We start from the raw sequence: 13,515 nt of genomic DNA, 5'->3' as shown, positions 1-13,515 counted from the left end.
ACTTAGGAGATACTTGTACTAAGCAGTATCACCACCCAGGTAGGGTATCATAATTCATACTACCTAGCTACAGTAGTGAGAACTGAGAGGTTGATTACAGTTCTGTAATAAGCGCACGCGCGCGCACAGCTACAGTACTAGTACTAGTACAATACGAGTATTCGATCGTAGAGATCCAAATCAGGGTACTACTCTAGGTACAAGTAAAGTAGAGATAGGTACACTGCAGGATGTGATCATAGTAGGTTGATTTTAAGAGGCCGTTTACGGTAGGGCAGTACTTTTGACCCCCATATCCGGCAATTTCACGTACAGATGTTGCCAGTACCCTACCGGCTCCCGGCCAGTACGAGTACCGGACATCCCCGGCCAGAGGCTAGTCACGTACCTAATCGCTGCCCGCCACGGAAGCCGCGGCGCCAGAAACCCACGCATCCTAAGCATCCTTGGGAAACCAGCGGCACAGTGAGAATCAGCGCCTTCGAATTGCTCTGTCTGAACGGCTGCACGACAAACTATGAGGTATTCCCTCGCCTACCTTGCGCACACCCCACCAAAATTCGATCATCGCGAGCGGCCTGTGGACATAGTACTGCACGCAGTACAGTGACGCTGACGGTGTCTGACACTGCACTTGCCCTGCCCTGCCCAGGCTGTGACCCACGTTCGCTAATGGCCCCTGACAGTCACATACCAGACACGTTTTGGTGTCTGGCATGCGGCCAGCTCGAGCGCACAGGCGACACACCGCGAGTACGCCTAGTTTGCAAGGAGGATGGCCTGTTTGGTCGCCATCTCGTCGGCTCCGCTGTGCTGTGTCACCCCAGATTGCCCCCCCGGGATTTCAGCCTAGTTCCGTCGCAGATCACAGATGGAAAGGGGAGATGCACAGCAAGGAACGGCCTCCCATATGTAGGATACGTATGTAATGCAGGCTTCCAACGCAAAGACTCCTCCACACACCATCACCACAGTGGTGGTAAGGCAGCTAGAGAAGCTGCCAGATTGGCTGCTCCCCAGACTAGGCAGCAAGCCCAGGCGCAGGAGTCTCAGCGAGTTCAGGCCTTGAGACAATCGTGGGAGAAAGAGAGGTCTGAACTGCTCCAGTCTCAGCAACATATGCATGAGAGGCTTATTGCTGCTGAGGAAGAGCTGCAGGTAATATGTGGCACTGTTCATCACAGGCACAACAACCTTCGCAGTGCCACATGTTTGAATGCATCACAGACGCATTGTTGCAATTGAATGTTGTTTGTGCCCACACATGGAACGGAGATTTGCTTGTTCACTTGTTGTCTGAGCGTATGTATGTTTGGTTGTTTGTGCATGCCGCATGGTCCCATAGACAGCAGACCACACAGCTAGGGTGCAGCATCAACGACTACTTGATAGCTGTGCAGAAGCACACGCAAAGTGGATGGCTGCGCACAACATAGCCTTGCGACAAAAGGAGATTTTACAGCAATCGGAGAACAAGATTGCTGTTTTGGATCTCCGCCTTGCAGAAGCTGAGGCTCAAAAGGCACGAGCAGAGAGGCTGAAAGACAACCAAGCTGGCCTCCTGCGGGCCCAGCAGTCGAAATATGCACAGCAAAGGACTCTTGACAACAAGGTATGTCTCTCCGTCTGTTTGCGTGTCCGTTTGCCGCATGCCAACCTGCCCATCCATATGCCTTCTTTCTGTTTGTCTGTGTTTGTGTTTCTTTGTTTGTCTATCAATCCATCTGTCCGCTGTGTCCCTAGCTATGTGTTTGGCTCTGTGTGTGTGTGTGTGTGTGTGTGTCTAAATGTATACATATCACCCCTGCGTGTGTATGCTTACATACCATGAACTATATTTTTGCACGTGCATGTGCAGTCCTCAATCTTGCTGTGCGATCCGCATGTTGTTGTAGGTTATCTCAGGGGTCGATACTGGTGCAAAAGTGTACGCAGCATTGGGTCTGCGATACAATCGAGATGGCTCCCAAATTTCTGGCGTTGATACTTCCTTTCACAAGGAGCTTTGTGACATGGGGGAGCGTCGGTTGCGTGATCTGCTGCAGAAGCTGGAACAGCCTGTAGTCACCGTGGTCAGTCCATTCCACCGTGATGTGGCTCCCTTGCTCCGCCTGCTCGCAGACAAAATAGATGCTGGTGGTAGGCAGTCATCCAAGCGGCGGATTGTTACTGCTGCTCTGGCGGACCTGCCCTTGGTCAAGGACGTCGTGGCTGAGTTGAATGCTACTGATGACCGCGAGGAGGAGAGACGGCTGCTCAGTATACTAACCCAGTCATTCAGCAAGGCAGAACTCAACAATGATTTGGGCTTGGCCAAGGCTGTCAGTAAAAACAAGTGGGTACCTGTGCCATGCCTGATCTCCCACTACTCATTGTTGGTAGTGCATTGATATCCCAAGTGCCTTTTCCTTGAACGACCGCCAAATGCATATTGCATGATGTGGCGTATATCTTGTGCAGGTTTCGCCAGGCGCGAGCCCATGCTAGGGCGTATGGTGCGGGCACCACCAAGCCAGCTCTGTTGTCGAAGATTACACGCCAGCGTGTTCATGCCACACAATTTGAACATGCATTGAAGTGGATTTGCAATCCAAGCAACATGCAGGTGCAGAATGCCCCCCCTATTTTCTGAGGCACCTGTAGCCATAGCTACCAGTATGTGTTGTCTCATTGATACATCACTGTGTGGTACGTAGGATGTGGCTTTCGGACAGAAGGATATTTCACTGTCAGATGGTACACGCCTTAGTGTCCCCAGCACATTGCGAAAAGTCTTGAGATCTGAGCTATGGCGAGAGTATTTACAAGCTAACACAGATCCAGAAACAGGCAAGCCCTTAGCCCTGGTTTCATTGTGCAGAGGCCTCATGTTCATTTCTTCAAGTTGTAGCTTGCCTGACCTCTGACAAAACTTTTCATTATTTTGGCAGGGAAACCAATGCCCGGTACTCTCAAGCGCAGCAAGTTCATGAAAATGGCAAAGGTCGCGACCGGTGGTCAGCAGAAGGTGCTTACAGGCCTTGACAACATCTCACAACGGTTTGGCCACGAGAACTTCCAGCACCTACGGCGTCTTGTGGAGCGTGTGTATGACGCTGCGCCGCATTTACTAGCAGACCACAAGGAGAATCTCCTTGGTAGAATCGATGAGTACGAGTATTTCCTGAAGCGGCGGATGACAACACATTTACAGCCTACGTCTCGTGTGTCAGCCCATTGCATCACTCGTATGCTTGGGGGCCTCACTAGCACTGCTGCGTCGGCCTGCCCAAAGTGCAGGCCAGACAAGAAGTGCAAGCCGTGCCAGGAACGTCTGGTATACTGCAATGACTGCCCCGAATCGTGCCAGGACCATCGTGAACATTGCCCCCAATGTGACGAGCTCTTCGGCATTTACGCAGAGCTTCATGCCATGATTCAACTGGCCCGAGGTCTGCCAGCAGATCAGATTACCCCCACAGCTGTGGACGGAGATGGCGACCTGGATTTATTTCCTATTTCTCCCACCACATCTGATGAACAACAGGAAGTCACTCCTCAGAGCTTGATGAACGAGCTTTTGAACGATTTCTGTGTGTTGGGGAAGCGGTATCGCGCCCGCACCGAGAAGTATATTGCTCATCTTGTCCGCGCCCATGTTGAGCAGGTAAGCCGGCTATTTGACCGCCGTATATACGCACACAGTGAGGAACCATGCCATTGCAGTCGAAAACACATACAAATATAGCTTGCCACCGGGGCTGGTTGGGTACCCTAGGCTTGTCTACTGTGCATGCTGTAACATGCGATGTTGAGTCGCGTGTGTCATTTTCTGTAGGAGCTCAAAACCCTCCGGCGGGAGCAGCTTCGCACTGACGACTACATCCTTGTCATCGATTGGAAGATGAAGTGGTTGGCTATGGTCTGGAGAGAGACTCAGCAAGAATGGTTTGGAAAGGCAGGGATCCCATGGCATGGTGGCATGGCCCTGATGAAGTATGTCCCAGAAGAAGGCGAGGAGGAGGACAGCCTTGATGATTACACAATCCTGTACTTCGATTTCATCACAGACCACAAGAAAGAAGATGGCTTCTCTGTGGTCTCTATGCTAGAAGGCATGATCCATTTGATGAAGGGGCTTCACCCTGAGCGCACCAAGGTTGGGATTGAGTCAGATGGTGCAGGATGCTACTCCGGGAAGTTTGCTCGTCTGGCCATACCGATGCTGTCTGAGATCACTGGAGTCCAGGTGCTTTACCATTCCACAGGGGAGGCACAGTGCAACAAATCTATGCTTGACAACCACTTCGGCATAGCTGGACCCGCTGTGACGGCAGTCGTTGCAAGTGGAAGACAGGATGCCACTACAGCTCGAGATGTTGTGGTAGCCCACCAGAGGAGTACGGCGATTGCGAACACTGTGGTTCGGGAGGTGGAGATAGACCGCAGCAATGAAGGCATCCTTCAGCCCAACGCTTTGAAGAAGCCAGATATCTCCGTCCGAAGCATCGCCCTAACAACGATGGAGTATGGTCCGGACCGGAAGCTCTCTGGAGTGAGGTTCTTCAAGCATGCTGGCTTTGGGAGTGGGCAGCTTGTCACCAGAACAGCATTGAATGCAATGTGGCAGAAACCACAGGGCTCGACTGGTGTGGTGTTGATCGACTGGCCCCTCAATCATGAAGGCAATCCACCAGCCCCCGGTTGTGGTATCCGCTTGACGCTGCCGGCCAGTGGACGTGAACCCGGCGGTACGTATGTTCTTTCGTTGCCCATCTATGTGCCGTAGCCAATTGCCTTGCCCGCCTGCGAGACCCATGAGGGTCGAAACTGAGCCAATGCGTGGACAAATGGCTGATATCCGGATGTTGTGAATGATCATAGTAATGGCACAGTAGGTATTGTTGTCATGCCTTACATTCGAAGTATCACCGTACTAAGTGTGTCAATGCGTTGGTTCGACATCTTTGCTTGCATGTACTCGTGATGCGACCGTACAGCTGTCAATCCTGGTGGTCCTCCACAAGCCCAAGCACCCCCAGGAGGAGTTGAGGGGGCTAGTCTTGCTACAGAGGCCACCGCCTTCGACAATTCTGAAGTTGCCGGTGCTGGTGGTGGAGATGCTTCTTCCTGCGAAGAACAGCTTGGACTAGGCCGCGTGTTGGAGGGGGGCGGGTCCAGTACGACGCATCGCCGTACTGGGCATGGAGTGCCTGGCGAGCGCGGAAAGAAGATCAAGGCTGCTAAAGCATTGCAGAAGAAGGAAGAGGCAAATCGAAACAAGCGGATGAGAATTGAGATCGAGGAGTCCAAGCTTGCTGACCGGCAGAAACGAAGCAAGGGATTCTGGTGTGACCCGCCTTGCCGACACTTCACATTCACTAAGCGAATGATGGAGAGACACAAGGCCGACAAATCACGTTGTCCTGACATCTCTACGCAGGTACAGTATGCGCGGCATTTTTCTCCTTGTTGGCTGTGATGTTATTGTCATTATTCTATATACAGATTTACAGTAGAATTTGTAGAATAAAGCATTGCTAACTCCAATCGTGTTGTTCCAATCTGCTCAATTGCTGTATCTGAAGGTGTGGGGCTGGAAGCGTGCCAACAAGGTTGTGCGGCCGAGATACACTGGCATGGACCTCATAAAAAAGGTTGCTGCCAATCCTGTTAACGGTGTCAAGGCATTTGTCAAGCAAAGGATAGGCGAGGAGCATGCCGAAGCTCTGGATGATGCCGTTACGTCAGCTGCCCCTAGCCCCACCCAGTATGCTTCCAGTGAAAGTGATTCTGACAGTGCAACAGACGCTGGAGACTCTGCCGTGGCCGGCAGAGGTTGCCATTCGGCAGATGGCCATTACCACTTCGTGACACGTGCAGCTAGCCAGATGCGTGTCCCGCTTATCCCTTCAGGCCTCGCTATGAAATCTGGCGGGACCTCTAAGCCGGCGAAGACGAAGCACAAGAAGAAAGTGAAGCACACCCATGCACAGCTTTCGTTTTTGAAGTGGTGTTACCAACAAGGAGTCTTGAACAAGAACAACAAGATAGGACCAGCTCAAGCGCAAACTCTGATGCCACTGCTTGGCACTCTTCAAGGTGCGGAGAGATTTCCTACCGATCCATTCTGGGTTGCCAGTAGCATCAACGATCCAAGGACAGGGTTGCCGAGGCCAAAGTTTAGGCTTTGTGAATTGCTTGATCACTGGGATTTCCGACCATGGTTTTCCCAACAGAAGCAGGCATTTGATAAGAGAGTATCTGAACAGCTGCAACTGGCGATGAAGGAACAAATGAGCCCTTTGGACTTGGGTGGGAGCGATGATGAGGGGATGTTAGATGATTAGATCATTCGGACGAGTTGCTTCCAAATGGCAATCATTGTTGTAAGTCGTTCATGATATTTAGTATTGCTGTTGGGGAGCCCCTTCCCCACTGTAGCATCCCTTGGACCCTGGTACCTTCCCCCCTTGCACCCGCGAATTCCCTCTTTTACTTACGAGCATGTATACACATCTACAACGTACTCTCCCCCCTGTTTGAGCATAGACCCTTTTGAATTTAGTCCCCCAGATTTTTCAGCGTTTCAAACATATTGACAGGACAACGTACCCTACAATGTACTTTCAGTCCGCGTACTCTACTCCAATCTACCTCTCAGTGTACTCGTAGGTAGTAGGTAGGTAGGGTAGGGTACCTACCTGCATGCAGTAATAAGCCCGCATGCATATCAAAGCCTGCACATAAGGATACTACCTCGTACCCTACCTACTACATAAACAATAAGCCAACTAGTACTCTAGTATTATCACTCCTGGTATTATAGACGGATCACGGATTTCGCAAGCCGCAACCGTTTGTTAGACAGGCTCTAGAGGCTGCAGAGCCCGCTGGTACGTCTGTGACACACTTACAGTACTTTGACCAGTTTCACAACCCCCCCCCCCCCCCCCCACGTTCGCACCACCCCCCCACGTTCGCACCACCCCCCCACGTTTGCAGCACCCCCCCACGTTTACAGGACCCTCCCACGTCCGTGCATGACCCCCACGTCCTCAGTACGAGTACCTACGAGTAGGGTACCTACTACTGTACCTACTAATGTCCTCTGTAGAGCTAGCTTACCAGCGTCCAGCATGTACCCTATGTGTACAGTACCCTACCGGCTGACGGACAACCCCTTCCATGCATACATTATTTCGCTTTGTTCGGACCGTTGTATCATTTCTACATTCTCTACGCTTTCCGTTGGTTCCCGTGGGAAATTGGACTGTGCCGGGCGCGGGGTCCAGTATCCCGGGGAATATTATTGGTTTCTGCCAGTTTCTGCGTGTGCTTTTCTGGAGCGGCGCCTGCGGCGGGCCAGTGGGGGCTCTGCCCCCACACCCCCGTTGGGGCTCACCGCCCCAAACCCCATAGTGTACGTTTGTACCCCCGAACGTACTACTGTCCTCCGAAAATCGTTGCCGCTAAAAGTACTGCCCTATCGTAAACGGCCTCTTAAAATATAACGATAAAGCCGGATCGAAGGTCAGCCAAAAGCCGAACCAGCGCCGCAGGTACTCGTAGTACTCGTACTCGTATGGTATACGATCGGGGTACACGTGTGAAAGAACCCTGTCTGGGCTACCGATCAGTGACCACCGCCGAAGGATTCCGGAATCCGGAGTCGGCAGGGGAACACTGGTCTGTGGTCAGTAGGGTATCTTACTGGTACTCGTACTCGTACCTACTCAATACTCAGTAGTCAGTACCCTACCCTACGGTGATAGGTTGGTCACCTGGCCGGGAAGCCAGCCAAACGGCAAAACAAAAGGTAGGTAGGTAGGGTAGCTGCACGGAGAGGGGACCTACTATTTTAAAAATAAGCGTACGAGTAGACATGTTCCTTTTTTTTTTTTAAACACATGTTCCTACTACTACTAGTACGAGTAGTACTAGCTAGTACGAGTACTAAGCACAAACATTTGGTACGTTTAGATGTTATGAATAAAGTACTATCTCTCCCTACTAGTACGAGCATCCGCCTGTCCGGTAGACAGGTCTATACTCATGAGATTCGTGCTACATTGATGGATGTGCTAGATTGTTTTTTTGAATTTTGAAGGTGTCGCATATGCAGCAGGCAAAAGCGCCGGTCCACTGCCATGAGCTACCGGCGCCACGGCAATCCGAGTTCCGAAACTCCGGAAAGGCTGGACTCCGAAATAGTGCAGAGCGGCAAGAGTCATGTACCCATGAGGCAAGAGTCTTGACGTTCGTAGTTTAGAGTATGGTCACAGATTTCACGGCCCAGTGCGAGCTGCAACATTCTGAATTACGACGCGATCGCAGACCGATACCAGATTTGGCTGAGAGTCGTGACGTGTTCATATCTCCAGCTTGGCGTCTCCACCGGCAGCACTGCATTCGAGCGTGACAGCTTTTGAGCCCATACTAATTGTCGTGGAAAAAGGCATGTGAAAAGTGACGCCTAGCTGAGGTTAAACAAGTCCTACGTGCTGAGCGCAACATAAGCACCCTCCGCCTGTGGGACCAAGCGCCCTCCCATACATGGGGCGCCGGGGAGGCAATCAAGCTGCGACGTGGGGCATGCCGTACCTCGACCGTGCTGGAACAACCTGTAGCACGTCCTAAGAGGGGGACCGCTGCCTGCCACGGCCCCTGATTGGCTTTCATAGTGTCAGTGGTACAGCGAATGTACACTTGCATTACCAAGTAGTTCCACAATTCGTCGTTATCGTCGCGTCAAAGATGGGGAACTGCTTGTGCTCTGGCAAGGACATAAATGTGGGATCGGTTGGAGAGAATGGACTCAACGCCCTGTCCCCCAGACGATACTGCACAATGGCAGAAGAGAAGCCAGTTGCTGGGGATCTGTCCATCCAAACCCCTGCTGTGTCATGGAGTGCCTGTACATTCCAGGCTTCAGAGCACAGGGGTGGTCCACCCACTACAGTGAAGACGCCGGGCCGCAGTTTTCGGAAGGTGCCGGACTACACTGATGGTTCCTTTGATGAGGTACGGTATACACATCACTTGTCTGGCAGATGTCCAGATGGTGAAAATACAGGGCCAGTTGCATGCGCATGAACATAACGTTGTCTTGCCTGCGACGGTGTGACCGGTGCATGCTACACTGTCCACAGATGCGAGTGGAGGTGGTCGTCGGACGATGCATCAACCCTCCTGAGGACTCCGCCCATGAAGAGCCAGCTGCAGCCATGGGCAGATCTATTCTGCAAACTGGGCTTCAGCGGTCCCCAGTGGTGTCTTGCCTTGCTACACCTCATTCCAGGGGCTCTTCTGTCAGTGTGGCTGAGTCGCCAGCCTCTGAATATGACTACTACATGGAGGCGGGAGAGACGCAGCTGTCACCTCTGGACACAATGGAGGCTGTTGCTGATCTGCCGGTGCATAACATTTACAACTCGAGGAAAAGGAACCAGGACGCCAACCTGGCACCACACCCTCGACTCAACCCAGCAGCCAGGACAGGTGTCCCCTTGCTAGCGCTACACCAGCTAGTGGCCAGGCAGGACGGCAGCAACGCGCCTGATGAAAGTCACCCCTGCCGGGCTTCAAGGGGCTCTCTTGTCGGTGTAGTTGCGGTTTTCACTGTCAGTGAAAGCTGCAGTGAGAGACCGGTTACTGTTCAGCTGCGGGATATTCTTGCGACGGAGCACCACACGACTCGCATCCCGCTGAGTGCTCGCAGACATTCCAGTCGAGCCTGCCAGTTGAACTTGCGTGCTATAGCCGCAATCACTGAAGGGAAGGCAAGTGCAGAGCTGGCGCGCAGGCACCTGCAGTTCACCAGGTCCGCTAGACCACAGGCACCAGGCATCCTTGAGTCCTCCAGTATATCGTCAAGGTCATAGGGGAGACTTGGTAGCATGCCCTTTCCTGCTGAGTTCTCGCCGAGATAAGCGGCAATATTGCACTCTTGTGTGTTGTCCTGCGTCATCCAAAACAATAGACAGGCAAGATATAGACAGCAGTTTCCGGCCTGGGTGGAGATGCACGCAAACATGGTGGATTGCCTCCCTTTGGCATGCCTCTGTAGTATGCATGCAGGACTGAGGCTTGGCGGTTGCTTCAGCGGGAGATGAGTGCCTCCTTCCCGTTGGGTGATTTCACACCCTCACATGTGTAGCATGTGGACTTATTCATCCCCAGCATCGATATCGATGCTGACATTGTGATCGCGAAACGACCCACACAAGTCAGAGAAACCAGCGTCCTATGTCCCTGACCTGCCAAGGACACCCCCCACAGCTGCTCGGCCGGCATTTGAGCTCTTCAGGGAAAGGGCCCTTGATAGCATTTTCCAGATGCCCTGTGACTATTTGCCCTTTCCGGCCGCGCCACCCTCCTCCTTCTACTCCAGTCCGCTACCCTGCGCGTGCTTTGGCGCGCACAAATCACATCACCTGCACAGCAACGGCGGGCAGTGGAGTTTGTAGTCCATGTCTGGGAACTATAGACATTCTCAAAATGGTTCGAATGGTAGACATTTACCGTAAGGCAATGTTTTGAGTCACGGTTTCAACCCAGAAGCCCGTTTCTTAAGTTGATAATGCACACTCCAGTGACCTGCAGTGATCTTGTAACGAGCAGGGCCTTGTTGCCACTGCAGTGTTGTCCCCAACTGTCAGCATGCCTCCAGTTCCAAGCCATGGCTTCTTTGCTTGGAACCCTGCTGCTGTTCACCAGCACAAATGGGGGAATGGCACAATCTTGGGGGCATGCAACAGCTGTGAAAAGCATCCTGGCTGCATGCCGGTTCGTATGAGAAGCTCTGCTCTGCACGGGTGACTGGAATTTAGCGCTGGAAACCTCAGGGGGACGGGGAAAAGGCACGTGCTTCTGAGATACCATGGCCAAGGTTCCGAAGTGAACCCTGAGCTTCCAGACAGCTCTGGGGCATGGGGGCTGTCTACCGTCTGCGCCAAATAAAACACCCAAGGAGACATGGGAATGGAGCGAATGCAGCAGTCCAAATTATGAACGTTGGATACGTTGTAGTTTCAGACGTGGGGAGGGTCCTCCATGAGCACCCAGGGCCACACCTTCGTTCACTCCAACACTAGGAAATTCCAGAAAAAACCTATCAATCTGCAGCCTGCCCCCTAGTGCCGTGCACGGCCCTATGCCTGGTGTCAAACTCTCACTGGGGGTTTGATCAGTAAGATATGTAGTCTCTATCACCCAGCCATTGGTCCAGAAGAAGACAGCTAGTGGTGGTAGGGTCCCTGATCTCGTCTAAGCTTGAGTCTGATCCTGAAGCCACACCACTGCCCTGCGACAGGGCCGCTCCTTGGCCCAGCGCGCAGGAGGAGTAGCAACGGAGATCCAAGGTGTCGTCAAGCGGGTTTGGGGCACGTCCCCATGTGAGCTCACATCCTCCCGTCTCGAAGTTGGGGCTCATGCTCATGGGGAGCTTCAGTTCGCTGTTGAAGAACTCCTCGGTGGGCTTCTGGCAAAGGTTGACGCACATCCCCTTGCAAGAGCTGACATCCAGAAACCTACATCTCTCGATGAGCACCTTCGAGCGGACGCTCTCCCCGGGCGCCATCTCCCAGTGCTCTGTGCTGCACTTGCCCACTAGGAATGGGAAAAGGAGAGGGGTAAGCCACCCCAGGATCTCATAGCTCAGGCGATTGGCGTTGAGGAGCTGGGGCTGTGTGGGAAAAGCACGCAGCACTCCCATCACGCGGCTGGTGGTTTGCTCTGGAGAAGCAGCGAAAAGGTGACGGGAAACCTTCACGAGCCCAGTGTATGATGTACCTGGGGGCCCTGAGAACCAAGGATCGGGCGCCTGCCACCCAGCCATGCGCCCCATGGCCAAGCGAAACGCCGCTATCATCAGAAGGCCGAACACCGAGTCCTCCACAGGACCATCCGGTGCTTCGGGCAGTTTCGGGAGGCTATTCCGTGATCCTGGCGCGGCGCTAGATGACGAGACACTACTCTTTGCATGCAGGCTTGCACAGAGGCGCAGGTTGCGAGTGGAAGCTCCCGGAGCAGGAGCCTTGTGGCCATTCTCTGAATGCCCTCGCTTGATGCAGCCGACCTGCCTGTGCCGGCAGAGTGCAACCTCCACACGTGGTCGAGCTCTCGGTGGCGCAACTGTCTGGTGTGGGTGATTCTTTGCACCGCGCCAAATAGTGGAGCTAGACATCTCGTGACTTGTTGTTGTTTGGGGGGGGGGGGGGGGGGGGGGGCCTTGTAGGCCTCTTTGAGCGACTACAAGTACAAGTTACGCACGTGTGCCGTAGGTGCTGCACCTGAGGTAGCGCCTCACAGATGACCGTGTTCCTCCTTCAGATCGAGCCTGCAGGTATAAGTCTGTTAGAGTGCGCCACTGATGATCATCTGAGGGTGTGTTGTTGCCCTATCGAAACTTGAGAATGAGTGTCTGGACAAAGCGCGGAGAGTACAGACAAGGCTTCTCATACGACAAGTAACGCAGAACTGAAGACGGAGGTGCACTCCCGACTACATGCACATTTAAGCATCCATGGGGGTACTGGCCTGTCACCAGGGTGGATAGTCTCGGAGCACTCTGGAGTGGAGCAGGATGCCACTTACCTCAGGAATTTTCCCGTGTCGTGCAACCTTCGTTACATCCTTGGTACGATCATCAATCATCACGTTTTTTCAACTTCTTCGGCCAGGCGACCCTCAGGGACCTTGGTATAGAGCCACAACAGGCAGCAAACCAGACGGGCGCACACCGCTCAATGCTGGAAGTTCTTACGGCACCTTGGGCTTAGCTGTCGACGGCACAGGGGGCTCCCGGGCAACAGCGGAGTCGCAGCCAGAGGTCACCAGGCGGCAACCTGCCAGTGCACAGTCCATAGCTCAGGAGTGCTCAGTCAGTAATGAGAATGATAGTGAGGCTGATGTGGCAGAGTACCTGCGTATCCTTGCCTTGTGTACCCAGGAGCCAAACAAGTGAGTTGGAACAAGAGCTGGGCGGGTGCTCCTGATATGATGTCAGACTGTGACAATGGCTACTCACTAATGCAACTCCTGCAGGAGTGCGGGCTGTCTGATGGGCTGCTACGTGTACACGAGTCCCACGCTTAGATCTTCAGTGCCCTACATACAGCCATGGTCCAAAGTGACGATGCTGCATATGTCTATGGTCCCGAGTATGGTAACCATCTCCGTTCGGCACACAGATTCATGTATCTAATTGCCACTCATATCTATCTGCACACTTGTCTGAGTGGCTGGCTCTCTCTCTTGCTTTGAATGTTTCTCTACAGGAGTGAAACACAATATGCCTGTGTGTGTGTGTGTGTGTGTGTGTGTGTGAGGGAGCGTGGGTCTGCCTGTCTGTCACACTGTGTATGTGGACGTCCTTGTGTAGCTATCGGCGTTTACAGCTCGGTGATATCCGCGCGGCGCGCCACTCGAGCCAATTCAGGCGGGGGTAGGGGCACGGCACGTGAACCGCTGGGCGCTGCTGGGATAGTGCTCCAGGACAAAGCGCTCCGGTAAAAGAATCTCTGGACGGGTATT

At 53.1% G+C, this 13,515-nt stretch overlaps 1 protein-coding gene and 1 long non-coding RNA gene across 2 annotated transcripts; one reads left to right on the top strand and one right to left on the bottom strand.

Annotated features, from left to right (window-relative positions):
* Nucleotides 1-362: 362 nt before the first annotated feature.
* Nucleotides 363-6,393, top strand: LOC142356140 (uncharacterized). The gene is made up of 10 exons (XM_075408105.1): nt 363-522; nt 653-1,158; nt 1,346-1,612; nt 1,896-2,335; nt 2,461-2,605; nt 2,697-2,829; nt 2,931-3,646; nt 3,818-4,730; nt 4,980-5,422; nt 5,568-6,393. Exons 2-10 carry the CDS (start codon nt 673-675, stop codon nt 6,327-6,329), a joined length of 4,305 nt encoding a protein of 1,434 aa, XP_075264220.1. The 5' UTR covers nt 363-522; nt 653-672; the 3' UTR covers nt 6,330-6,393.
* A 5,823-nt stretch (nt 6,394-12,216) lies between these two features.
* On the bottom strand, nt 12,217-13,168 carry LOC142356141 (uncharacterized). Its single transcript, XR_012761367.1, has 3 exons — nt 13,010-13,168; nt 12,577-12,827; nt 12,217-12,319 (listed from the first exon to the last, which is right to left on the bottom strand). It is a non-coding gene; the product is annotated as an uncharacterized LOC142356141 (long non-coding RNA).
* Between the last annotated feature and the right edge of the window lie 347 nt (nt 13,169-13,515).

Source organism: Convolutriloba macropyga, unplaced genomic scaffold (genome assembly GCF_964194025.1).
Source record: "Convolutriloba macropyga unplaced genomic scaffold, txConMacr16.3 SCAFFOLD_3312, whole genome shotgun sequence".
Taxonomy (NCBI): domain Eukaryota; kingdom Metazoa; phylum Xenacoelomorpha; order Acoela; family Convolutidae; genus Convolutriloba; species Convolutriloba macropyga.
Note: the sequence above shows the minus strand (reverse complement) of the source record. Positions and strands in the feature narration are given on the sequence as shown.